This window comes from Sycon ciliatum, chromosome 1 (genome assembly GCF_964019385.1).
Source record: "Sycon ciliatum chromosome 1, ocSycCili1.1, whole genome shotgun sequence".
NCBI lineage: Eukaryota > Metazoa > Porifera > Calcarea > Leucosolenida > Sycettidae > Sycon > Sycon ciliatum.
Window position 1 is genome coordinate 25,658,557 of NC_088643.1, and position 26,316 is coordinate 25,684,872.

A 26,316-nucleotide genomic window follows, 5' to 3' on the forward strand; every position below is an offset into this window, starting at 1 on the left:
CACACACACACACACACACACACACACAAACAAACACACCCTCACTCTCTCTGTCTCCTTCTCTGACAGAGCAGTGGCCTACAGCAACAAAAGCAAAAGGTGCAACTTACATGTGTATGCCTTGCGGACAAATTGTCAGGCGCACAAACACCCAAACACCCTACTTGTATCTTTCTGCAAGAGGAGCGAACTCATCTCAAGTGTTGCCACGAGAAAAAAAATACTACCTTTTAAAATAGGAACTTCGAACCATCCTCAGGTGCAGGTGCAGGCATCACCTGATCATGAAAGTGGCAGAGAACCAGTTACTGAGCTTATCACGTGAAATGTCTCTGTTGCGATATGTGCCACTAGTGGACATTGTCCTGTAGTTCATAACTGCCAGTGTTTGTGTTGCCGCGGATGTGATTCATTATCGCCTACGTCTGCGTGAAACTCAAAGTCGCAACATTTTCTCCCTCCATTTCTTGTTGTATTTAGCACGTTAAATGGTGTCAACTGCGTGGGCGTAGTTTACCACAATTACTCCTACTTTACGGATGTGCTGTAGATCTATCATTTTGTTCACGTTTCCCATGCAGGCACTCTTCTAGGATCGGTACTGGTAATATGCTATCCCAGCGCTCAGTTCTTCGGCAAGAGTCAGGCATCCTGCATCAACCTGGGTGTGTTCTTTCTGCAGCTACTGCTCACGCCATTCCTGCTGGTTGGATGGGTGTGGAGCGTCATGTGGGGGTGTGCAATCCTGGCCATTTCAGGTATGTTCACTGTGCCGGCCGGGGCTGCACACTAGGATTGTACAACCAGTCTCATGCAGACCGACATGATTCTACAGTCAACTTCGCTAATAACGACTGCGGATATCACGACAATTCGCGAATAACGACAGAATTTCCATGCCCAGAGCAAAGTCCCATCCAACTGAAATACATACAATGAGACTTCGGGTATAACGACACTTCGCGAATAAGGACACTTCTGATGCCCCGCCGAGTGTCGTTATAAGCGAAGTTGACTGTACATGTACATGTATGCCTAAGTAGTGTTACGGATGGTAGCTCTGTGTACAAAATTAATGACCTCTCAAAGCCCCTCATGCCTCTGATAAAATGGCGTAATAAAAATGAATAATACTTCAAAGTACATCAACTGAATACCAGCGGCAAGGACGATTTTGATCGGATTCCGCAGGGACTTGAACCCTTGTTGACGTTGTTGTTGTTGTTGATGTTGTTGACCTTTTTGAAAGTTTTTATAAAGTGTCGTAACCAGTTTTGGTCAGATAACCACGCCTTGTGCAAGGAAGTAAGGAAGTAAAATCACATATACTTGGCCTCTGCACACCGCAGGCGGAACAACTTAACTCTGCTAAGCATGACATTGTGTCAATATTAATTTTAATATAGTGCGAATGTGTTGGACAACTGTTTTGCGCAATGGGCTGGCTTATGATTTGTGCTTCCCAAATGCGCTTTACATGCCCGTGTAGTGATAAAGGTGCTTCGGAATGCGGAATACAGCACACTGGCTCTTCCAACACCAGGAAGTGACCTCCACGTGTTTCACTCCAAGGTGCGCTCGACTAAGTCCTTCAAGGACGATACCAGCGTTCACCCCACACCACGGGAACCCGTTGCTGGACACAATCGTCGAAAAAATCTCCTGAACCGTACTAAAGCCAGTGTGCCCCTGGAATCTCGATCATCTTCCAACCAACGTCCAAGAGAGGGTGCACTGACGGGAAACGGCTGCAGTGGAAAGACTTACCATGCTTGAACTTGAAGTGTATTGTTGTGCGAGCAGCTGTCCACGTGTGCCCAAGTACAGATGATAAGTGCCCCATTGCTGGCATTAGACAGCAATGTGTCTCTCCTGTACCTCCTGTACCTCTTGACAGCTCCAGCCTCTTGCTCTTGCAGTCTTGGATGGACATTTTCCGGCATAACAAACGTTACTTCATCGTGACTAACTAATCAAATTAAAGACTAGGCATGACTTACCCGTACATCTACATTAAAAAGCCAGAACAACGGAGACCAAAATCTTCAACTAAATAATTGGAAAAGTCTTTCCGTACCCGATATGGAAAGACTGGTTGGCCTTTGTCACGTACACGTACATTGTACATGTACAATGTACGTGATTGTTCACGTATTGTACATACACATGTGCTGTATTGTGCTGGTAATGTGGTCTGCTCTCTCATTATTAAAACTTAATAAAAGGATACTTACAGTGTCTAATACCTCGCCCTATGCCCTATGCCCTATGCCCTATGCCCTAACTAAAGGCCCTATGTCCTATGCCCTATGGCCCTATGCCCTATGGCCTACTGTGATCTTATGCTACACACCGTCGACGTCCTTCAACTGGTGCATGCATTGTACTGTACAACAAACATGGTGTCTCCTTAATGTTTCTTTCCTGTTGCACAGATTCGCAGCTACGTCTGGAGGAAGGGAATTCAGACTCACCAGCGTGACGTAATTCGAGTCCTGTCCACCATTTCCAGGAATGGATACGAAGCTTCCGATAATTACTTCGGAGTACATGTACAACCATGTACAGTATTATTACTCCGAAGTAATAGTTTCCTTTTAATACATGGACAGGTACATCATTGGCAGGAACTCCTTTATAGTTATGAGGGACAGCTGTACTCGCTATCTCTACCAGCAATCTACATGTACGTGTATATTCTATAACCAAGCCCGGCCGCCGATCTGGACTTTCAGTTACAGCTATAATTATGTACTGCTATTTCTTCAGTGTGCTAGTACCTGTACACTGTACCTGTACACTGTACATGTAGTGAGTTCTGCACGGACGAAACAGCATTTTTTCGATGTGTTGTGTGGAGGATGATATTGATAGTGTAGAAACTATCTTCTAGAGAATTGTGAAGCATTGTTTTGGGTAAAATCTGCTCTTTTCCCAGAGGCCATTGATTATCCATGTGATGTCTGTAATTCTGTATGCAACATGAAGGTTGGGTCGAATTGAGCGAAGTAAATGAGCCACATCGGAAGAATAATTATATTGAACATTTGTTCATTCGCCAAAGCCTTATTCTGCATGACTACAAAATAGAGCTGTGTAACCATGGTAACTGTGCGCTTTACTAGAAACCTACCATGGGACGGTAGACTTTACGTGAAAGCAAGTGGACTGCATGCAGTAGTATGCAGTAGTACTTTTGAGTGCGGACACAGGCAGGAGTCTATATACAGTCAACTTCGCTAATAACGACTGCGGATATAACGACAATTCGCGAATAACGACAGAATTTCCATGCCCAGAGCAAAGTCCCATCCCACTGTAATACATACACGGTAATGGGACTTCGGGTATAACGACACTTCGCGAATAAGGACACTTTTCTGATGCCCCGCCGAGTGTCGTTATACGCGAAGTTGACAGTATGCTCAAGCCAACGTGTAAAGAGCGAGGAGGGAATCTATCTATCTATCTATCTATCTATCTATCTATCTATCTATCTATCTATCTATCTATCTATCTATCTATCTATCTATCTATCTATCTATCTATCTATCTATCTATCTATCTATCTATCTATCTATCTATCTATCTATCTATCTATCTATCTATCTATCTATCTATCTATCTATCTATCTATCTATCTATCTATCTATCTATCTATCTATCTATCTATCTATCTATCTATCTATCTATCTATCTATCTGTCTCTGTCTCTGTCTTTCTCTCTCTGTCTTTCTCTCTCTGTCTCTCTGTCTCGCTGTCTCTCTGTCTCTCTGTCTCTCTGTCTCTCTGTCTCTCTGTCTCTCTGTCTCTCTGTCTCTCTGTCTCTCTGTCTCTCTGTCTCTCTGTCTCTCTGTCTCTCTGTCTCTTTGTCTCTCTGTCTCTCTGTCTCTCTGTCTCTCTGTCTCTCTGTCTCTCTGTCTCTCTGTCTCTCTGTCTCTCTGTCTCTCTGTCTCTCTGTCTCTCTGTCTCTCTGTCTCTCTGTCTCTCTGTCTCTCTGTCTCTCTCTCTCTCTCTCTCTCTCTCTCTCTCTCTCTCTCTCTCTCTCTCTCTCTCTCTCACTCTCACTCTCACTATCTCACTATCTATCTCACTATCTATCTATCAATCTATCTATCTATCTATCAATCTACTATCTACAAAGATTATACAGCAATGAAGCAAACAAATCTCTTTCCGCTGTTACTCGGATTTTCGTGTGAAAACACTGATCAGACAGCATATGCCCAAGACTAACAATCGCTAGAATCTATACGGAGGGTCTTGAGAAAAGAGGGCAGAGGTGATGGAGGTACCACATTTCAATAGCGCGAGGAAAAGGAGGTGACAAAAATCAGCGTGATTATAAGAGGAAACAGATGTTGAGAGTATAGAGCACAGGGTAGAGGAACAGCGCGATTCTCTGGCAACACATTCAGTTCTGTGCCCTGCTAAAAGCGCATCATGGCTCCGTTTAAATGCTTTTCGGCTAGTGTGTTTCTGTGGTATAGCGGACTGAAGAATAGTAAACGTGTTTTGCAATATACATGTATGTATGAAGCTATTTTGTATATAGTATCTTCCCATTCCGTTTTTGCTTTGGTGTAGCCCTGAGGTTGATTTGCTTATTTTTTCTACCCTTCCTCTCTCCGTACTTCTGCCCCCCCCCCTCTCTCTCTCATTCCTTCTGTCGTCCACATGTATCAAAGGAGGCGAAATCGCCTGTTTGTGGTGCGACGTTAAATAAACTTCTACAACAACAAAACACATCAGTACAGATGTGTGCTGCATTGTGACACACGTTTTTTGTTTTTTGTTTTTTTTTTACAAGATAACCACAAACCATCATGGTGCAAACGCCGGCAAAAACGCACAGAGATGCACATAGCGATGGCAGCCGAAGCAGTGGAGGCGGGGCAAGAGCAGCTAAACCGATCAACCAGGGGTCTCGGCCTCAGCACTGCTCATGCGCGCCAAAGTACATGTATATAATTATTCTAGTGATTGTTAGTCTTGGGCATATGCTGTCTGATGAGTGTTTTCACACGAAACTCAGAGTAACAGCGGAAAGAGATTTGTTTGCTCCATTGCTGTGTAATATTTGTATTACTGGCTCCGTCCACTGGACATAGAGCACTGTACGCAGCCTGACCTGGACCTGACAACTGTCTATCATTCTACTAGTACATGTATCTATCGACCGATCTAAATCTATCTACATGTACCTATAGTATGTATCTAATATTGACTGAGTACGAGGTCAATATAGGAAATAAAAGCCGAGTAAAAGACCCAGGCGAAGCCGAGGTCTTTTAGGGGTCGTCCATAATTATCGAACTTTTTTCACAAATCGAAATAATTTCGTTATGGGGTGGGAGGGGGTTGACCAATTTCGTTTCAGAAAACATTGATACATGTGCATGCCCATAGGAGCAGTTACACACTTGCAACTTTTGTTGTATTATGCATGCATATGTCAAACTTTTTTTACGTTCTGAGGGGGAGGGAGGGAGGGGTTGGGTCTAAACTAAAATAATTCGTGAGGTGAAAAACGTTCGATAATTACGGACGGCCCCTTACGAGGTTTTTATTTCCTATACTGACCAAGTACGAAGTCAATATTCGATTTATCACGACAAACATTCCGTATTTCAAATTCCAGAACGATAACCTCATGAATCCCGGTTTTATGATTGCGCAACCGTTGCACCACCACCTACTCATGCAGTGACAATGCTGCACTAGGCACCGTTCAACTGCGCAACCCCTAAGCAGTCAAATATAAGCAGTCAATATAGCCCTAAGGAGTGAAATATGCAGGAATATTTGACTGCTTAGGTATAGCGAAAATCAATGGGTGTCAATACTAAGGGAGAGATAAAGTATCCATCGTTCACATGACTGTACAAAGGAGGCATGCTTGAGTGAGGAAGTCAGTGGAGAAAGAATTGTTCGGAATGTCACGTGTCAATGAAAACGTCGATTGTTGTGTGCGCATTGATAGTGAAAGGGAGGAAGTGTTGCACATCTACATGTAGTTCTTAATTCTACAGGTATGAGCTAGCAACTCTGACCTAGTCTAATATAAGCTCCGCTGCCAATGCGACCCAAAAATGTCGGAACAGCTAGCTGTCCGGAGATTGAGTACATTAACTAGCATTGTGTATCTGCCAATACAATAGAACTATAGTGACATCTGTAAAGACGACCGCTGAAGGGACCTTCAAAACGTGGCCTCAGTAATCACCACCAGGTGGTCTCCTTATCCAGGGTCATTTTAACTGGGAATAGCACCCCTGCCCCTGGCCCTTGGTTCTGGTTGAATTGGTTTTCTTGGATTTGTACTATTTTTAGTATTGTACTGTACTAGACACTTGGACATGTTTCAAAGTAAAACCTTCCAATTTCCAAAGGGCAAAGGACTCCTAAATAAGGCTAAAACACCTCTTTGAGATACAGTGTACAGTGTATTCTCAACACACAAAAATAGAATCTGGCGCACTGTAGCAAACAAACATTTGAGCACTCTCGTTTTGCACTGCGGGTACTTGGAACTATACACACTGCTTTGGCAAGCTGCTGCTGCACATTGACGATACTGTGCCAGTGCAAAGCGAGATACAGTAGATCTACGTGCATGACTGCATTGATAGTCATGTACATAAATCATGGCAGCCGAAGTAGATCAGATGCGCCATGACTCATGAACCAGCACAAATCGTGCACATCTGCCACAGAGTGAGCGTCTTTGCTAGTAAGTGTTTGACAATTAAATTAACCGAGCTTTCGGCCATACTCTACTCCATTCCCAACTCGTCACGCGTGGTGGTGACGAGTTGGGAACTAAGTAATTCCTTGCAGTAAAATAGTACCGGTATGTGCTTTGCATGTCATGTGTTAGTTTACTGTACTGTGGTTGTGACTCGTGAGTGAATGTATACAATACCGCGGTACCGGTACATGTACTAGTACTAGTAGTACTAGTAGTAGTCTGAATTAAAGTCCACACCCTTCAACAACAGTGATTGATGATCGATCGTCTTTGAAAGCCTTTCCTAAGTGCATCTAGTGCATCTAGGGTAAGAGTATTCACCCAGCCACAGTGCTGGTGTGCATGTACATGTACAATAGCAGTGTCAATGTCAAGAGACCCACGCGTAATTATTATTACCTCCAATTGGAGGGCACTTGCAGCTGAAAGCAAACAAACTGTTCCTCTACAGTCATGTACCATGTGTACCGGTATGTTGCAGGCAAGAGTCTTTTAATTAATAAGGACTACTAACAAGAGTACACTAGTAGTACTGCAGCGTTGAAGACCATTAGTTAATGCCTATTCAGTGCCCCCTCCCCCTCCCGATAATTATTTGAACTAATGGATTTTGAACTAAGCTACTTTGATCAATCTGTACTCTTTCATAGAGTGGTACAACTACTTACATGTATGTTTGCATGTGTACAGCAGCGATCTGGTATACGGTTTTCCAACTAGAGATACTGGTACTCCCTCGATCCCTTAATGCCTTATGCAATGAAGTAGTCACGCGATTTCTCGGCTGATACTGCATCTGGAGTCAGAGAGATTGAACATTAATGTGAATGGTCATGTTGCTGACCACGTGTAGATCTACATATACATGTACATGTACATTACACGTAGGGTAAGTTTCACTGTGCACTAGGCCTTTGCGGATAACGCCGGCAGAAAAATTGGCAGAATTCGGTACTTTTTCTGGTAAGTTTCATGCATGTTTGGTATGTGCAGGCGCGTACGCAGGGGGGGTTTCCCGTTGCCCGGAAACCCCCCAAATGTTCCAAACGAGCAACGTTTTTGGGCATATTTTGGTAGGGTGCACGATCGATCTGGCAAGAATGCGAAACTTCAACAGATCGTAACTCAGTCAAATCTCGCTCAAATCTAACGATCCAGATATCCAGGTCGAATAGAAAACTCTCAGCTGTCGGTTGAAACAATTTGCGACGCGCTGCGAGCAATGTCTCTTGAGATAAATTGTTCGTAAGGTGAGCCGCGATCTCGCAATTTCAAAAGCGCGCAGTGCGACTCGAGTATCGAGAATTTGAGACTTTTCGTCCCGCTGACTTGCTCAATTATTTGCAGAAGCTTCACTTGTGATATTTTCAAGAGTACACAGCAAAAAAAAAACGAAACTCTGCGATCAAGAAAAGCGAAATTGCTGGAGCAGGACGCGTTTTTCGGCCTTTCGCCCAGTTTGGGCATTTTTTCGCACCGTCGCTGCACTCTACCGCTATAGCATATAGAGCTGGATATGTACATGGCTGTACTGAGTCCTGGCTATCATGGTCGACCTCATTCTCTCCCTGGTAGGTCTACCTTTCCACTTCCAGGAAGCCTAAGATAATGAAGATTGAGTGAGTAGAACTGAAGTTTATGATCCAAAGAACACGAAAAAATGCATCATTTTGAAAATTTCCTGTATGGTATGGTACTGATTTATTTGAATTCGGTATCTCAACAGTACAATGTACAACTTGGGAAGATCCGAATGACATAGATACATAAACATAAAAGTGGAGTAGGTGCTACAGCTGATCATTTTATCGCAGGTTGTGGGGCTAAACTAATACCAGTATGCAAGTACACAAGAAATAAAAGCTGAATAAATACGACTGCATGACATTGGGGAAAAGCACCAATCAAAGCAAAACAAAGCGACACATCACTCATTGAAAACATTTTCGAAAAGGAGCTGTTTTAACCGGGTACATTGTATATATATTGTAGGGCTCTTTAGACAGGGTTTAAAAACGAGTCAATGCTTGCGATTCGGTTGAAAACCCCCCTTGAGGTGACCCTGCGTACGCGCCTGATGTGGATAAAGAAATGAAGCAGAATTCGAGGAATTGCCCGCCATAAAGTTTGTATGGTTCTGCCAATTTCACTGCTTTTCGGGCAGAATCTGCAACCTTTTCGAGCATTATCCGCCAATGCCTACACATGCGCGCACACATACACACACGCACATTCTCTCTCACAATATTATTTGGGTATTCGTGCATCGTATGAACCGATAACGATAAACTCCTTCTGCTTTGTACATTACCCGTACATGTACATGTACGTGCACAATACAATCATCATGTAGATGTACAGTGTACATGTACAGTGGAGTCATGTGGATATTAGGCATTATCAGCGTGTGGCTGTTAAAATCTTCACTTTCGCGTGTTGGACTCGAAACCAGCGTCCGACCTTTAATCAGGCAGACAGTAACAAACCAAAGCAACATCAACCGTTCATTTGGTCAAGTCATGCACAGCGTGCCTCACGTTGATGAAGCTCACCTAATCCTCGCCCCTAGTATTGGTAGAGTAGAACCGACCATGGACGTCAATTGTGCGGTTTCGTCCCCCAATCAGAGGACTACCACGATCTTCTCAGCTCCGTGTTGCTGCCTCAACTCAGGCTTGCTTCCGCCTATTACTAAGAGCAAAAATCACTGAGTAGCAATACTCGCTAAGCAGTTGCTGCTGCCTCAATATTAAGCTGCGGGCTCGGCTCCTTGTATTACATTTCCAGGAATAAATACATTGTACATTGTGCATCACTCTGGGAGAATGACCGTAACTGCTGTTAGTACATGTACATGTACATGTACAATGTACAATGTACATGTAGGTGTCCTGAGATTGAGTATTATGCTTCATCATCTCATCTTGGTTGAGCACTCTTTCTGACCTTCATCAAAGTTGTCTGGCCTTGTGCAAATCTCGCTGTGTTTCTCTACGGGTCAAGAACCACCTTTCCGCTTCCGTGGGACGCCATCACCCCATGATCAGGCGTCAGATGCAGCCCCTAAAGTTAGTCTAAACGGTGGGAGAGGATAGATCAGATGCACCAACCAGAGGCCAAAGGAAATCCCATTTGCTGCATCCATGTTACCCTTGTGCAAGGACAAGTTCCCAATCCATGCAATGTGGGTCGCAGCACGGATAGAAAAATCCACCTGCTTCCAACCAATCCAAGCAGGACTTGACTCAGCCTGGTACCTTTCGTTTCTCAATCATGGCTTTGAGCCAGTCTAAACATGCTTTGTTGTTCACCCAAAAATTGCATTGGTTCACCCACTCAGCTACTCTGAGCTTTTTTATTTTTATTTTTTTAGCTCCGCTGGTAGGACCTACACTGTACATGGCCATGTATCAGAAAGGCCGAAATACATTATAGCTAAGTGTACAATGTACAATGTATTATGTAGCTGTCCAGAGATTGAGCTTTTGTTAGTACGAGTCATGACTGTTTTAAAGTGTTGTCTTGTCATCGCAGACGCCTCTTCAGACACATTCATCTCTACTCCGTCAAAGAGGTGTCAGGCCACGCATGGATTTGACGCATTTGTCAATCTGCTGCAGGTAACAAACATTGCAGTGCCTTGACAACGTCAGAAAGTTACTTCTCTAGACTACACAAACATCTACCGTTTATATTAAAATACCAGGATGCATCCCAGATTCCCGGCCAGAGTGACAGCCACATGTTCATGTACATGTAGTACGTGTATTTCAGATTCCATAAATAGTCGCCAGACCCCTAGCTCGACATGATTGTGTTATGGTGTTTGGTGAAGAAATCAGAACAGTTTGGAAGTGACAAAACAAGTACTAACGTTAGTAAGTTGGTTACCTTACAGCGGCTTCAATCTCGTTCGCTTTTGCACATCGCTGCAAATCATGCAATTCCATTACAATACCAGGTAACCTTGACAACAGGTCATAGTGCTAACCACCATGGAACCAGGTGCAGACTGCAGGCAGTCGTCAAACACCAGACGGGTCTCCTGCCTGATGACTGCGTAGAAGCAAGAAGCTTCGCCTAGAGTCTCTCTCTTTCTCTCTCAGTCGTCTCTCTCAGTCGTCTCTCTCTCTCTCTCCCTCTCTCTCTCCTCTCTCTCTCTCTCTCTCTCTCTCTCTCTCTCTCTCTCTCTCTCTCTCTCTCTCTCTCTCTCTCTCTCTCTCTCTCTCTCCCTCCCTCCCTCTCCTCTCTCTCTCTCTCTCTCTCTCTCTCTCTCTCTCTCTCTCTCTCTCTCTCTCTCTCTCTCTCTCTCTCTCTCTCTCTCTCTCTCTCTCTCTCTCTCTCTCTCTCTCTCTCTCTCTCTCTCTCTCTCCCTCCCTCCTTCCCTCCCTCTCTCTCTCCCTCTCTCTCTCTCTCTCTCTGCCTCTCTTCTCCTCTTTTCTGCTGGTACCAAGAGTAAAAACATGTCAGCTCCCAGCTTACTGGTATGTACTCTTGCTGTTTCTGGTACTCTTGCTCGTTCTGATTGTACATGTACTGGCCTTGCAGTAGAAACACGGGCCGGAGTGATCCCCTGAAAATGCTGAATGTAGAAACAGAGTTCGTTTGAGTGTCTTCGAGCGTCTTTGATCTGGCCGTCGTGGCATGAATAGAATTATTATAGATCTTCCCTGTCCGAGAAAAGGCAGGAGCCGATCTCATTCACATGATCGGAATCATTCACATGTCAGATCTGAATCGTGTGAATGCGTCATTACCGTGTTTCTCGTTTAGTACTAAATAGTAGGCATCAAACTAAAGCACCAACAGTCACTCTGCTTCCTCCATCATATCAGCTCCTAGATCCTGCACGGACGAACACGTGACTCAGCCTGCTGAGCTCTGCATTGCATCTGCATGATTGATTGTGTAGTACTACTAGTATACATGTACATGTACTGTAGTACTGTTTCAGTTTGTTGTTTTGTTTAAAGCACACGGTCCTACTGATGATGTGGGGTAGGGGTAGGCGGATTATGCTGGCATTACATTTGGCATACCGTATTATCTCTAATATAAGCACGGTCCTTTATTTTTTCAATGTACATGTACCTCCGCCCCGTGCTATTAACGTTAATGGAGACGTTCCTTTATTGGAGACTGTTCCATTATTAGTTCAACCTCATTTCAGAGGCATGTTGCCATGCCAAATTCATGTCAGACACACACATTTCAGGGTTTTTTCGCCAGTACAGATAATGAATTTACACAGTGTGCTTATAATGGAGACTGAGCACTTTATTTTTTGAATGCCGCCCCTTGGAGACGTGCTATTATTGGAGACTGTGCTTGCATATACATGTACATGTATATTAGAGATAATACGGTAATCAGATCCTTTTTGAGAAGGAGCATAAAATGGCATCTGAAAAGCAAGGACAGGTGGCCAATGAGGCTGTTAGTACACACCTGCTATCGAAGGACCGTACATACATTGTAGGGCTTCTTGTCGATTTGGAATAATATTTTAGCAGCCACTATAGTATAGGACATCTCCCAAAAGTTCAGCGTTTGCTTGTAAATTTGGCATTCCTCTTGCATATTATTGTCTTGTACTTCCACAAAGCTCCCAGTCCACATCATGACAATGCCGTCTGAGTCCTTTTTTCATGACGATTGTCTGTTCGTTTGGTCTTTTTGGTGATGAGTGATATACATGTACACGTACTTCAAGTACAATGTAAAAGCATAATTGGCTGTTTTCTCGAGCATCCTGCGAGCATCCGCTAGATCATAATCTGGTCATTTTCCGAGCATAATCCGCTCACCCCTATTCATACATGTACATGTACATTGTAACTACCAATACTGCAATAGCAGTGTTTTCGGGCGGCAAGCATATTTCAAGCATATTTTCTACGTTTGGGTGATTTCGAAGGATATTTTGAAGGAAGTGGCCGAAGAGCATAATAATTATGCGAAATGTTTGGGCATATTTGGGCCCTCCCTAGCAGCAAGGTAAAGACTATAACAAATTGTTTTAATACATGTACTGACATTCCAGTCATCGGACATGTGCTCTTGTAGTAACGTTAGATTTCTGTGTGGTATGCAGATAGTTGAAGTAATCCCACTCTGACTCAGTGACTAGCAGCACTTGAAGGTCCACCCTCACCAGGAAGCGTCTCAATGGAGGGCGAAGCAGCGCAGACACCGCGTAGTATAAACAGGGGCACCAGACCTGCGAGAGATCCCCTGGGCACACCTACCACGGTTATGTAGACTTTGTAGTGTGGTAGAGGCTACATACAACGGCAGGTCCGGGTTTCGTGGCGTATCAGCTAAAACGAGATGTCGGCGAGGCTCGAGGGCTACACTAGGCATTAGGCGTACTATGCTGGTGCAGTACACATTTTTAGTTTGGGCTACAAAAAGTCAAATCCGGGCTGCATAAGTGGCCGGCCAGTGCGGCGGCCACGCTACCCGCTTGAAGATGCGCCTCGGACGTCAAAGTCTCGAAGACAGTCATTACCTGATTACAGTCTAGTCATCCTGGTCGTTCATGTCCTTGCTTGGCCCGGCCCGGCCCCCGCAGTTTGTCGAGATTTCTCGCTGGCCCCAGCTTTACTCATTGGTAATGCCTACTAATGCCAGTAATGGTCTTGGGATGGCGGATCAGATGGAGAGGGGAGTCGTCACACTCACAGACTCACTACGACACTAGCCTGCTTGTACGTTGTAGTTGTAGTCAGCGCGAGTGCAGGTATGCACGCCAAAAATACTGCTGAATAACGTTCCTTGCAAAATAATACAAAAAGTCATGCTCTTGCCATCAATCAGATGCTTGAGCCGTTGAGGCGCTGAGGTACTGTAGCTGCGTCGCGGTTACAAACATTGGACCAGGACATCCCTGTGCGGCATGCAGGGCTGCGCTACACATTTCGGCAGGTGTCAGTCGCAGTCGCATCGGCAGACTCTGCACGGGACTTGATCGACACACGACCACCACGACTCGACTAGCGCACTTCGCGGATATCTGGCAGTGTTGGAATATCTTGCCACCAACGCTGCTAGACTTGACCAAGACTTTAGTTAGTACAAAATGAACTAGCCATACCAGTGTTGGCCCAGTTCCGTGTGCAGAGCTCGTAATGACTATGTCGTATCGTGCAGGCCGACTTTATTCATTCATGTGCATCTTGTAAATCTTGTCGCGTGTCCACCACTAGTGCACTGAACCTGCGAGCTGGCCGACCTTGTCCACGAAATCAGCCGAGCTTCCTGCTCCTCCCCGATAAATCCAGGTCAAAGGCTCAAACTGTTGAGTGTTGTTACATGCTTGGCGCATTTCCTCTCGGCAACAAGCCCATTTGTCCCGATCTTCAGTTTGTGTGTTCCATTTCTCCGGATTGGTTTTGGACATTCACAGCTAGTATTCCTGCTCCCCGTCCCGGATGAAACAGTCTTATCTGGAACTAAGATCAAAACTAATCGACCAGGGATATACGAATCGTTATTGTAGGGAAACGAAAGGCATTTTTCAACGGCCTCGTCGTTACAAAGTTAGTTTAGTTGCAAGAACATCTGAGGCCGGTTGACTGGCAAGACGAGTCAAGTGTGTGTTGTTCTCTGCAGTTCATATCAGTGCCCTTGCTGCGCCACGACGGCCACTTGAAAACTGCAGAGGGAAGGTGTGTGTATTAATCTTATTGCTAGCAGACCTGCTGTCCTACATGTACTGTGTGTACTGCTGCTCACTGATGCAGTGCCCAAGTGCGACACCTCAGCGAAGAGAGGTTTGACAAGCGCTAAATTAATGGGCACGAATCTCTGGGCGAAGTAGTCGAGAAGAGCCCTATCTGCCTCAGCCAGTGCATCCATTACATCAAATAATTTGCAGCCGAGTGCTCTGCTGGAAATGGATGGAAAGAAGATGCAATCTCCGCCGGGAACTCCGGAACCTACAGGTTCCGTTCTGGACGCTCAGGCTACTTCTAGTACTAGTACTACTACTAGTTCCGGAGCACCGAACAGCGGCGCACCGAAACCCAAATCCCAATCTCCTGTGGATCCGCCAAGAGTCCGGCACAACACGCACGATGCAGCCATGCAGGGTTTCGTGTTTGTCACAGCCGCTGAAAGAACGTTCCTGTCGACAAAAGTAGGTACCGGTATGCCTGATTGTCTGCACACAATGACTATCAAGATGAGAATGTTGAGAACAACAATATTCACATGCACTTTCCTACGTAAAATTATGGTGTCCAGAACGGTGAAACGTGCCATGGGGGAGTGTCGCTCTTTTATTCATTTTGTGTTGGTTAATAGTCTTTATCAGTTGATGTAGTCTGCCCATTTCATCCTATCTTAGATTGCGCGGACTGGAAAGCCGACAAGACAGTAAATGATAAAGTTGGGGGTACTGTTGTTCCTGGATGGTGACTTAGATACTTTTGCACATCCCAGACATTCAACATAGGAATGAGCCCATGGCCCAGTCTAGTAGAGACTCACACTGTCCATCCTAAAACATGTAAATAATTTTTTTTCTAAAGAAGAAGTAGATACCGTATTTTTCCGGTTGTAAGTCGACCTTTTACGACTAAAAGTAGAAGGAGAAAGGGTGGGGGTCGACTTACAATCGGGATTCGACTCATAACCGGGAACTATCAGTATCTTACAAAACATTACCTGCACTGCATGCACGAGTGCACCATGTGTGCACATTTTGGCCAGTTTATTGGCCTTTTCAAGGATTGGGACATTATACCCTCCAATAAGGAATGTTTACATGATTTGTTGATGTGTTAGTAGCAGGGAGTAGTTAGTAGTGCTTCGTCGGGGGATACCTTTGAAAAGCAGAATTGCGACCTCCTGATACGGGGTCGACCTATAACCGGGGTCGACTTACAACTGGTAAAATACGGTAGGCAAAATTTGCACACCGACGTTACCACCGCCTATAAACTTGTCTTTTGAAACACAACCAGGTTAGGAAAGTACTCCTACCCCCCCCCCCCCCCCCCAACACACGCCCCCTGAACACCACTACCTGTTCTGGTCGTGTTATTCTCAGCGTGTGTCCCGCGAGTATGCCATTCTGCGCAAGGCACGCACTACAACTGGCCTGGGAGCAGTGTTGGAGTTCTACCCGACCAGCGGTAACTTCAGCAGTCCAACCAAGGTGCTGAGTATGTCCTCACTTCTGAAAGTCGAAATCACTCAGGAGACACATAGGAAACGATACGGATTTCAGGTATGGTCCAAGCTCAGCGACTTTTGCTTGCTTGCGATATACATTGTATGGCAGTTGATGGCATGGGTACATGTAGTTCCATTCGAATCATAATGTGACTGCGTGTGCAGCTCCACTCAATTGCTGTCCTATTCACTCTGTCTTGGTCTTTTCCTTCCTTCCATACTGTTCGCTTTTTATCTTTTCATTCCCTTTGTATTTATAAGGCCTGCGAGTTGGATGAGTGGCTCTTAAGTATATAAATATGTGTACTATTATACTGGAAAACATACTGTGTGCCATTCGAGTTGGAATTTTGACCGTGAGAGAATTTATGGGCCAGGTGTACAGATTGCCCAATACAGTAATAGAGAGGACGTCCGTGCAGCTAATGCACAGGTTTGTGCAATCCCAGCCTAATGCTCTCCATGATCTTTGACAGCTGAACAGTCGTCGCTCGTTGTCGCTTTCACTACTGCATAGGTCTGTGCTTTCGGGCAGCGCATGGAGATCAGCTGCAAAGTCAGCAAGGACCGAGACAAGTGGGTTGAGGCCATTCGGCAACAGATGATTCTGTCAAGAGAGGATATCTCGCCCAGGAACGAACTGGATGACCTGGATGAGGATGACGAGGAGGAGTGCGCAACGTATGTTGAAAATACGAGAGGTAAGGAATACTACGGATGCATATCATCACATGAAAGCTAACAGTCCTCCCACAGAAACTGAAATGGGCAATCTCCTCACTATAGCAAGCCAGATGTGTGTGGCCTTCGATCTATATACTTGAACGTGATAGTACAATATTTTTCACCGCTGTGTTAAGAGGGAAAATCACTACTGGTAATCTACGTTGTTTGGTCCTTGTATGCCACCAATGGTCACTCATTGTAGAAGAGAGTATGGCATGCTGTGTGTGTGCTTGTTTTTGCTTTACAAAAAGACACACACCATTTGACGGCACAAAGCAGCAAGGCAGCGATGAGACATATCGAATGGCAGAAGTGGAGGAGAGGCAGGGGCAGCTTGACGAATCATAGGGTCTCGGCTTCATTGCAACCCTAGCGCTCCACGAAAACAAAAGATTACAGAAAATACACGGGGGGGGGGGGGGGGGGGGTAGATAACTTACGGGGGAAAGTGTGATGTGTGTGTGTGTGTGTGTGTGTGTGTGTGTGTGTGTGTGTGTGTGTGTGCGACCTCGCAGCTGAACATGCCGAGTGGATCCAGTCCATCTCGGATGCCATTGTTGCACGGCGCTTACACCTTGAAACGACAGCCAAGTCAGTATGTTGTGTGGTCTGTGAGCGACTCTTCGCCAGTGAAAGCGGACTTTGTCAGCACAAATGCAGGGAAGAGCGACTGAAGCCAATCCATGAACAGTCCGGTGCTGTGTCGTGCGAAATGTGCCGTAGTTAGTTTGCTAGCCGAGGTGGATTTGCTGTACACAGCTGCTCTCCCAGCCTTGGTGACACTCCAGTTCCAGAGGTAGTTGCACCTCGCCCACCTGGTTGCAGCCAATGTCAGTACCACTGCTACACCTGTGACCGCTGTTTCCGGAGCAAACCGCAGAACATGCAGCTCTGGCTCCGATTGCTGCACCATCACATGCCCGACCTGCTCTCGGAAGTTCACACATCTCCAGTACCTGGCTCAACACAAATGCAAGAAGTAACTCTGTCCTCCTTGCCTCTTTGAGGCACTGCATCACCCTTAGGTGGCAGTTTCAAGGTTTCAAGGTCACACACACGCGTGCGTGCGCACACATGGGTACACATATATAGGGGGGGGGGGGGGATACCTTGGGAAGTTAGGAATTGTGTCGGTTGACTGCCGATCACTCTGAGGGCGTGCAACTCAGACTAGCAACACAATCCCGTGTGTGTGTGTGTGTGTGCGTGTGTGTGTGTGTGTGTGTGTGTGTGTGTGTGTGTGTGTGTGTGTATAATCCCTGCCACTATTCACGTTTGGGGATTTTTCCTTTTAAGATACGTTCACCTGCACCGCTGTGGACACACTTCTCTCCAAACGGCTTGGAATCTCCGGCAAAGAGTGCACTCTCCAGCTGGGTGCGCATGGTCTTAAATTGAGTGGCTCTGCTGGCGAAATGGATCTATGGGAGCTGGAGGAGCTGATCCATGTCGAGCAACAAACCGTGGATAAGATCGGCGACATGCTGATGTTCATCCTGAAATCGCACAACAAGTGAGTCCCATTCACATGCCATGTTGCATTTTTTATTATTATTACTTTGAAGTATTTTTACAATGATCACAGCTCACAGGCAAAGACAAAAAAATTGCATGTGAGAGCATAGTGACGATGAGGCTTTTGCCCTCAGCCGACCTGAGGTCTCGGCGTCATGGGGACATAAAACGCACCAAAAAAAAAGAAGAAGAAAAATGAACGTAGATATTAAGAGCACATGTGACTCTCCACGTGAACTCTTCTTGTTTGATTTGTGCATGGCATGCCTTACTGTACAGAGACTGGCCAAGTACAGGTACATGGATACGACCTGCGTAAGATTGCCATGTGTGTGGACTTGATGCGGGTTCTCCTATACATGACCGTGCAGTTTGGTTCGGCAGAGGTTGGACACTGAATTTGTCTTTGTGCCGTTGTGAAACTGCAGTGAACAAGCACACCCAGTGGAAGTTCTCCAAATCATACACAAATCGGCAAACACGATGCTCAGTATAGTCATGGTTCACCTCCAGGCGAAGGCCACGGATTGGAAGGCCCTCACACTGCCAAAGCGCAGTCGGAGAAGCTCCAAACGGCGCGTATCGACGGGCTCCATAACATCCAACGATACAGAGTCCTTGAAATCTCCGGTTGGCTCGATATTGGCCGCTGCAAAAGTTGAGATTATTGGGACATCATTTCCCAGCAATGACGCGCTCTCTAGTAGAGCATCGCTGCCTGCTGAATTGGATCCTAAGCAGAGATTGAAGATTGCCAAGTCACACTCACACGATGTGTACCGGTCCACTTCCAGCCCCATAGTCGAAGGTAAGTGTTTCAGTGTTCCTGAAATAGTTTAAAACATACTTCAGTTAGGATCGTGGTTTGACGAGCCATTTGCTGAGTCAGCAATGTTGCTGCTGGATCGATTGGCGTGTGTTTCCCATTGTCATTGTTGTTGGCGATCAGCAACTGTTGACTGCTCACAAGAAATTACACGTGTAGTATTGTGGTAGTGTGAGTGATGCACTTGGCAATTCACACAGTCTGGTTTGGTTATACTGGTATTGTACATTTCTGGCGTGACCCGCTGTTCATTTCTAGACCAATTCCGGGCATGCCTCGAGTCGATTTCCGATCCGGAAGGCACGTCCATGCTAACAATGGGAGAGAGTTACCACCTGAAAGCTGCTGCTGGCTCATTAACACTCCTGGACTGCACTACAGACACACCGATGATGATGTGGAGCCTCGCCGCCGACATAACTGTCAGCTTGGACAAGCAAGAGTATATGACCGTACATGAGTAAGTGACCGGCAGGCAACAGCCCAGCCACCGGCAGGGTGTCAGCAATTCATGGTGTTTTGCTTTGTTACTGAGACCTTGCCCTCAACAAATACCAAACTTAATGGCCACTCATTTTGGAAACCTATCCACTCTACTGACTGCCAGGTTCATGCAGTATCTGCTTTGAAAAAAAAGGCTTCGACCCAGGAGCCAGTAACTTGGACTTTAACCTTATAGTAACCTGCCCGCACAGATATTCATTTAGATGACTATCCACATGTACTTTTAAAGAGTGGCGTTTGTTGCTTTCACAAGCTTCCATGAACCTAAAGAGATGGCTCCACTTGTGTAGTTTCTAAATTTGTTCCGAATTCTATGCACCTTTCCTCTCCAGGAACCAGGAGAATGGCAATTCATTTGTGTTTCATTGTGACGAAGCCGAAATGCTTATTGAACAGCTCAACTCACCGCAGACTCAGTCTACAGCAGATACACAAGAGCTGGAACCTGGTAAGCCATACTGAGTAGTCTGATGCTAGCTGGTAGTTTGTAGTTGTGCGAAGTTAAGTACGTGGAACTGACTCTCGACTCAACTTTAAGTTTCAGTGCCCACGTTAATTCCCTGAGAGAAGATATCAGAAAGAAACTAGGTGCTTTTCGACGTGGAAGGAGGAACCTTGCTGTCCAGGCCAGAAGGCAGTTATACTTGTCAGTAGTCCTAAGCAAGCTGGAGTACGCCAGCACTGCCTACGTACACCGTCTCACTGACACTGTGAGAGATCAGCTGCTAGGCATAAGTAACAGAGCACTTAGATGCATATTTGAGCATGGCACATTCACGCGCACATCATAATTGCTTGAGAGGTACCACATAATTAGCTTAGACAAAAGATATCCATACTAAATCCATATTCTTCGGGTTCCGTTGCATCCACAATATCTGCAGTTCACTCCTCTCTGACATGTTCTCCCTTCGCCGTGACTGCGCTCACACAGATAGAGTCACCCGCGGCCAAGTCAATTATTCCCTTTATTTACCCATTGTGCAAGTTCAAGCTGGATACAAATCTATACCATTCCTTGGTGCTGACCGCTTTAATGCGCTTCCCGAATCCCTTCGCACAAATCATATCCCCAATTTATTTCGCCAGGAACTTAACAATTTCATTCATCTTGGGCACCCTGTAAGACCTTAGGGTCTGTTGGGAATGCCCAAGTAAAATAATAAAATACAATACACTACAAATTTGTATTTATTCAACATTTCGTGGCCCGTCAAACGACTACCAGTGACAAATGAATGGTAAATGAAGGGAGGTTGATAGCCAACCACGGCAAATATCCGAAACAGTAAAAAAGTAAAAGGCATGAAGGAATCAAGAGTCGAAAATAACCCGAGGTTAACTTAGGAGAGTACAGATGATGGTAATTTGTTACTGATTATGGTGCCGACAGATCAGCAGGGAGTAGTGAAATACCGGGAGATGATACATGTAGTACGCGACCGGTTTGACACATTGTACACGGCCCGTGGTAAATCCGTACTCACTCTTTAGTCACCTTTCAAGTGGCAGTGAGGTGTACACAAAACAGTGAGGTGCACACAAAACAGTGAGGTGCTGGATCACCTCCGTGTATAGTACACTCAGACTCTCTTGTCATTATGACCTTTGTTGAACTCAGCCATAAAGACTTCCTTTCCCGTGGATCAAGGTGGGGCGCTCTTGCTAGATGGGGTGCTCAGGACATTCCGATTAACACCAAGAAAACAAGATGAAAGGGAGAGGATTGGAGTGTGTGTACGTCTTCTACCGAATGTGTGCATCGTGCATAGAGGAGTTCGAGAAATATTTCTTTCTGAAATGTTGCATGCCATGGTTGTGACGTGGCTCTCTTCTTTCTCTCACATTGAATGCTCGTCTGCTTGCAGGAGACTCCACTCTGATACCGGTCGACATTATACCAAGCGGCCGACAACCGGAAGACAGTATCAAGGGACATTGGCTGTGCCGCCTGACCGCTTCAAACCTGGAGCTGCTCGATGTTGACAGCATGGAGGTTGTGCACACGTGGGGATACCAGGAAATCGACCAGTACATCTTTAACGTCGATTCAGAGACAATAGACGTTGTGATGTAAGTTGGAGAAGAGCAGGAGGCATTTCTTTGAGCATTGAGCATGCGCGGACCAAGCCTACACCAGTTTCCCATGAGCTGTCTGGTGAAAATGAAATGTTCAGGGCCCATAGAGTTTGGGTCGCTGAGTCGAATGGTCTTTGTCCGAGGAGGCTTCGGTCCATATTTCGTCAGATATTTCCAATCAAACATGAGTGCGCAGTCTACCTCATCCAGGTGATGACGTCATAGCGTGCAGCCAGGTAGCCACGCCATCTACTTGTGTATAAAATGTTGGAAACGCGTTCGATTGGGAAACCGTCTGCCGCAGCTTCTTCAGACCAAGACCATTGCCACTATTGCTGTAACTCACTCCTTTTGACCGAGCTGCACGCAATGATGTTGCAGAGGGTGTGTCGCAGCCGCACGTCATGGCGCAGCCCCGGGATTCGCTAAGTCAAATCGAAATATCTCTACGGACCCCAGGAAGTTTCAATGTTCACCGGATTTCCCCTTTAAACCCCTTTTCAACATGAAGGACTGTAAGGAGAATATAGTTTGTTACTCCTGCAGTTTGGTATGTGTAGTGTGCAGGAATAATACACCTGCATTGGCACTTTCTTATCATTGTTTTCTATCCAATATTGAATGTGCAGGCTGTATGACAATGAGAGATCTTTCCACATAGCATCGTCCAACATCCTTCTCATTGCAGAGATGCTTGATGAGCGTAGCATGACGACACGCTATGGGGATGAAACTGATGAGGAAGAGAGCGGGAGCTTGCTCAGTGGTGCTTTTCGCTTGAAAGACGCCGGAGAGACGCTGTCAATTTTGCCAGCCGGCTCCGAAACAAATGACCATACTCACCTATCAGTGGCTGGGGCAGGTGAGCGCCGGCATATGAAGAGTCCCAGAGCCATCTCCGCGCCAAGTAAGTCGTGAAAATGCATCCAATAGCTGGGCGTATTTTACCCCCTCCTGTCTGAGCTTCGTTGACCCTTGCCTTGACTTCCTTATCTATCTAAACTGACTGGGCTTCTCAGTTTTTGAACACTGTCTTATTCATTTTGCAATTTCTTCACAGTTTCATGGATCATGCCATTCACGGCCAATAAACATGTACTAGTCTTATTCACAAAATTTAATATGCAAGATTCTCAGCCTCCTGATTTTAGTCTTTGCTGTCTGTCGGAAATTGAAATTGATGAATTTCAATGTGGGAAAAGTCTAAATATATGTTTAAGGTGGCAAACAAATTTTGAATTGATTCCCTTTGTGCTCTGCTTGGTTCACAGGATTACAGGTTGTAGCAACTTCTCCCAAGCCGTTGAAAGGGACTGCTGAGGGCGTACGCGTTAGAGCTCACCGGTCTAAGTCAATGGAGTTCTTGCTAGATGATTTCCCCCAAAACCCTCGGCCCCTGTCAGTAGCATACGACACCGTCATTGAACGATCCGTTGACGATAACGAGACTCCCTCGCCTACTGTCTTGGAAGGCAGGAGCATTCCACACGACGAAAGCGAGGAAAGTGAATATGCCACGCCGCGAGGGATTGTACGCAGGGGCCAGCAATCTGCAGCAGACACCACCGGAGGTGACCACTCACAATCGGACGCGAAGTTCACAAACGTTAGTCCTTATGCAATTTTCGACACGTACCCGGGCATAGCTAAGGATATCAACGCCACACCGGCAACATATCATGGTAAACCAGCTGCGCTTCCACCGCCGAAACAGGATGCCAGTGGGTACACCGAGGCCAAGGAAGGGTGGGTACGTCGTAACAAGGACTCAGTTCTCTGCTCTGGCTACGTGGAAGCCAACTCTCCATCCCCAGACAAGATGGAGGAGATGAAGGTGCTGCAAAGTGACTTACACGTGCTGAATGAGCAGACAGAGCACACATATATGTCTTTCACTGATGGAAGACAGCCTGCTCCCCTACCACGCCCCGGTAGGTCGCCAACACCACCTCTTGTCACTGCCTGCTCCAGCACTTACGACATTCCTTCTACCACAGCCAGCACTCAGGGCACTTCCAATACCGGCACTTACGGCAGCTCTGCTAGTAGCACGTATGGCAGCTCCGCCACGAGTACGAATGACAGCACCACTGGTTCTGATGAAACGTATCAAGCCCACATCAAACGTCACCAGGATCCGGCTACCTGGCAGACATCCGTCAACATCTGCGGCCCAAGCCTTGCCGCCGCTTTTGCTTTCCCGGTGAAAGCTGCCCTCGCACCCGTTCCTACCAACAGAGCACAATCCTTTAGTGGTGAACTGGATGGGAGCAAATCACCTAGGCCTAACGTTAAACCGAGAGAAGTTAAATCCAAGCCGCACGTACCCACTCCGCCAACCAGTGCAGCGCTGCAACCTCCGACATTGCCGACATTGCCGAGAGGCAAGTCTAGACCTACGGCAACCGGCCTTAGCGGCGGAGACAGTGACCCGTCAGCTCAGCCAACTGTGAAAGACCGCACTGCTTCTGATGCCACAATGGATAGGCCTCGTCCGAAGGATCCTGCCGTCGTGGAAAGGCCCAAGCTGAAGGATAGCACCGCACTTGAGAAACCCAAGTCTAAAGATAGCACGACCGACAGACCCAAGCTGAAGGATAGCGCCACAGTTGAGAAACCCAAGTCTAAAGATAGCATGACTGACAGACCCAAGCTGAAGGATAGCGCCACAGTTGAGAAACCCAAGTCTAAAGATAGCATGACTGACAGACCCAAGCTGAAGGATAGCGCCACAGTTGAGAAACCCAAGTCTAAAGATAGCACGACTGACAGACTCAAGCTGAAGGATAGCACTGCAGGTGAGAAACCCAAGTCTAAAGATAGCACGACCGACAGACCCAAGCTGAAGGACCTGCCAGTTCCAGTGGATAAGCCAAAGTCGAAAGATATAGCAGCGGATAAATCCAAGACCAAGGACACATCGGCCGACAAATCAAAAGGCAAGGCAAGCAAGTCAGCCAAGCCTCTCCCTCCTCCCCATCAGCGACCAAGTGCTGAGCAACAGAAAGCCCTGGCCAAGCTAGCCACGGCGGCCGCTACTGCAGCACGCAAACCGCAGAAGTAGCTGCTGCAGTTCTGGCATGGTCACTGCTGCCACGGTTAGATTCTTTCAGTGCCATGGTAACAGGCTGTACAGCGGTGTTCCTCAGCATTGTTAGTACCATGGCAACAGACTGTATAGCTGTGTTCCTCAGCATTGTTAGTACCATGGCAACAGGATGTACAGCTGTGTTCTTCAGCATTGTTAGTACCATGGCAACATGTTGTACAACTGTGTCCTTCAGCATGGTTCGTACCATGGCAACAGACTGTACAGTGGTGTTCTTGAGCATTGTTAGTACCATGGCAACAGACTGTACAGCGGTGTTCTTGAGCATGGTGAGTTTACCATACGGGACTTTCATACTTGATAGATTGTAGGATGAGAATACTGCACAAAACTATATGAACGTTCGTGCTAGTACTTGATTCGATGATAATAATAATCCTCTTGACACTATCACGTTGATTGTTTCCACCAGTATATCTACTCTCCAAGCCACCGTCCTGTTACACTGAATGAGATGCGAAATGCGCATGCACGCCTGTTTGTCCTGACCAGCGCTGTGTGGTCGGGATGACCAGCAATTTTACCGTTCTGAGTGATAGCAGCGTGTGGCAATCCCCAAAACTAGATCTGGCCTCTATGAAACGTACTTCGGAAGTACATATACTTGTACGTGTATATACATGTACATGTACTAGTGCTTTCGATGACTTTAGTCAGTGCTACCCGTCTCCAATACTTCCCCAAGCTGTCCAGGAAAATCATCTTCGCTGTAGGCATCTTCATTCTTCAATCATGCTGACATGAAGAAAATCCCCAAAGCTCGCCTGCATGTCACCGAACGTACTTCCTTCGAAAACTAAAACTTGGCTCGTTGTATGTGATGATCACAAGGAGTAACGTACCGTGTTCTAAATTTCCGAGGAAGCATGTTCTGAAGACCTAGCTTGGTTACCGGTATCATGGAATCTTCATTACTGGCCTGTGAATGAAACGGTGGAGCCCCCCGTACATTCATGTCAGACAGAACAGGATGTTGGATAATGCACCGATCACAAGCACGGTTAGGGGCCGTCCGTAAATATCGATGTTTTTTTAGAGACGATATTGGTGCGTCTGGGGGGGAGGGGGTTTGAGCCATGTGCGTCTTTTCGAGCATCAGAAAAATATCGATGTAAATATCTGAAGTTTCGCCGATCCCTGCACGCGGACGTCCAAATGGCTATACAAGAAATGTGAAACCAGCTTCCGTTCGCGGAGCTAAAACTCGCGACACGAGAACAAAATCAAAAATTGGAAGCTGTACGCCCATGGCGAATTTCAAGAGCAAAAGAATGAGCTATTGATTGTGGAAATCGGCCGAACGATGCCTGCAGGAGACCTTTTTCAAGACGTCGAGGCAGTGCGAACAAACACGGACGAACTCCACAAGAGTTTCCAGTCTTCACTGTCTGAACAAGTACAAGGATTTGAAAAAATTCAAGCCCGAGCGTAGCCGCTTTGTCTACACCAGTGGCTGTGAGCACTGCAGCGCCAACCCGGTTCGCTCCCCCCAGGCGATGCAGCTATTGCGTGAGTGCGGCGGGATTTTCACGCCTACACCGGACCCTCAACATCCTGGGCACTTCATGAGCATCCAAAAATATTGATTCCATGATCTAGATGTACATGTGCGTCTTCTGGGGGGAG

At 46.3% G+C, this 26,316-nt stretch overlaps 2 protein-coding genes across 3 annotated transcripts in view; both read left to right on the forward strand.

Moving 5' to 3' along the window:
• The window catches only part of LOC135806914 (protein SPEC3-like), a 4,508-nt gene extending 1,509 nt beyond the window's left edge, over window positions 1–2,999 (forward strand). For both annotated transcript variants that reach the window (XM_065321074.1, XM_065321073.1), the window contains exons 2-3: window positions 582–758; window positions 2,436–2,999. In XM_065321074.1, coding sequence (XP_065177146.1) covers window positions 582–758; window positions 2,436–2,482 — 224 coding nt within the window. In that variant the 3' untranslated portion in view covers window positions 2,483–2,999. The remainder of the gene's footprint in view (window positions 1–581; window positions 759–2,435) is intronic.
• A 10,640-nt stretch (window positions 3,000–13,639) lies between these two features.
• LOC135820120 (uncharacterized) lies at window positions 13,640–25,118 on the forward strand. Its single transcript, XM_065333431.1, has 10 exons — window positions 13,640–14,891; window positions 15,807–15,986; window positions 16,449–16,632; window positions 17,954–18,170; window positions 18,601–18,980; window positions 19,257–19,458; window positions 19,835–19,950; window positions 21,371–21,575; window positions 22,211–22,488; window positions 22,853–25,118. The coding sequence occupies exons 1-10, from the start codon at window positions 14,649–14,651 to the stop codon at window positions 24,643–24,645; spliced, it is 3,798 nt and encodes a 1,265-aa protein (XP_065189503.1). The 5' UTR covers window positions 13,640–14,648; the 3' UTR covers window positions 24,646–25,118.
• The last annotated feature ends 1,198 nt before the right edge of the window (window positions 25,119–26,316 follow it).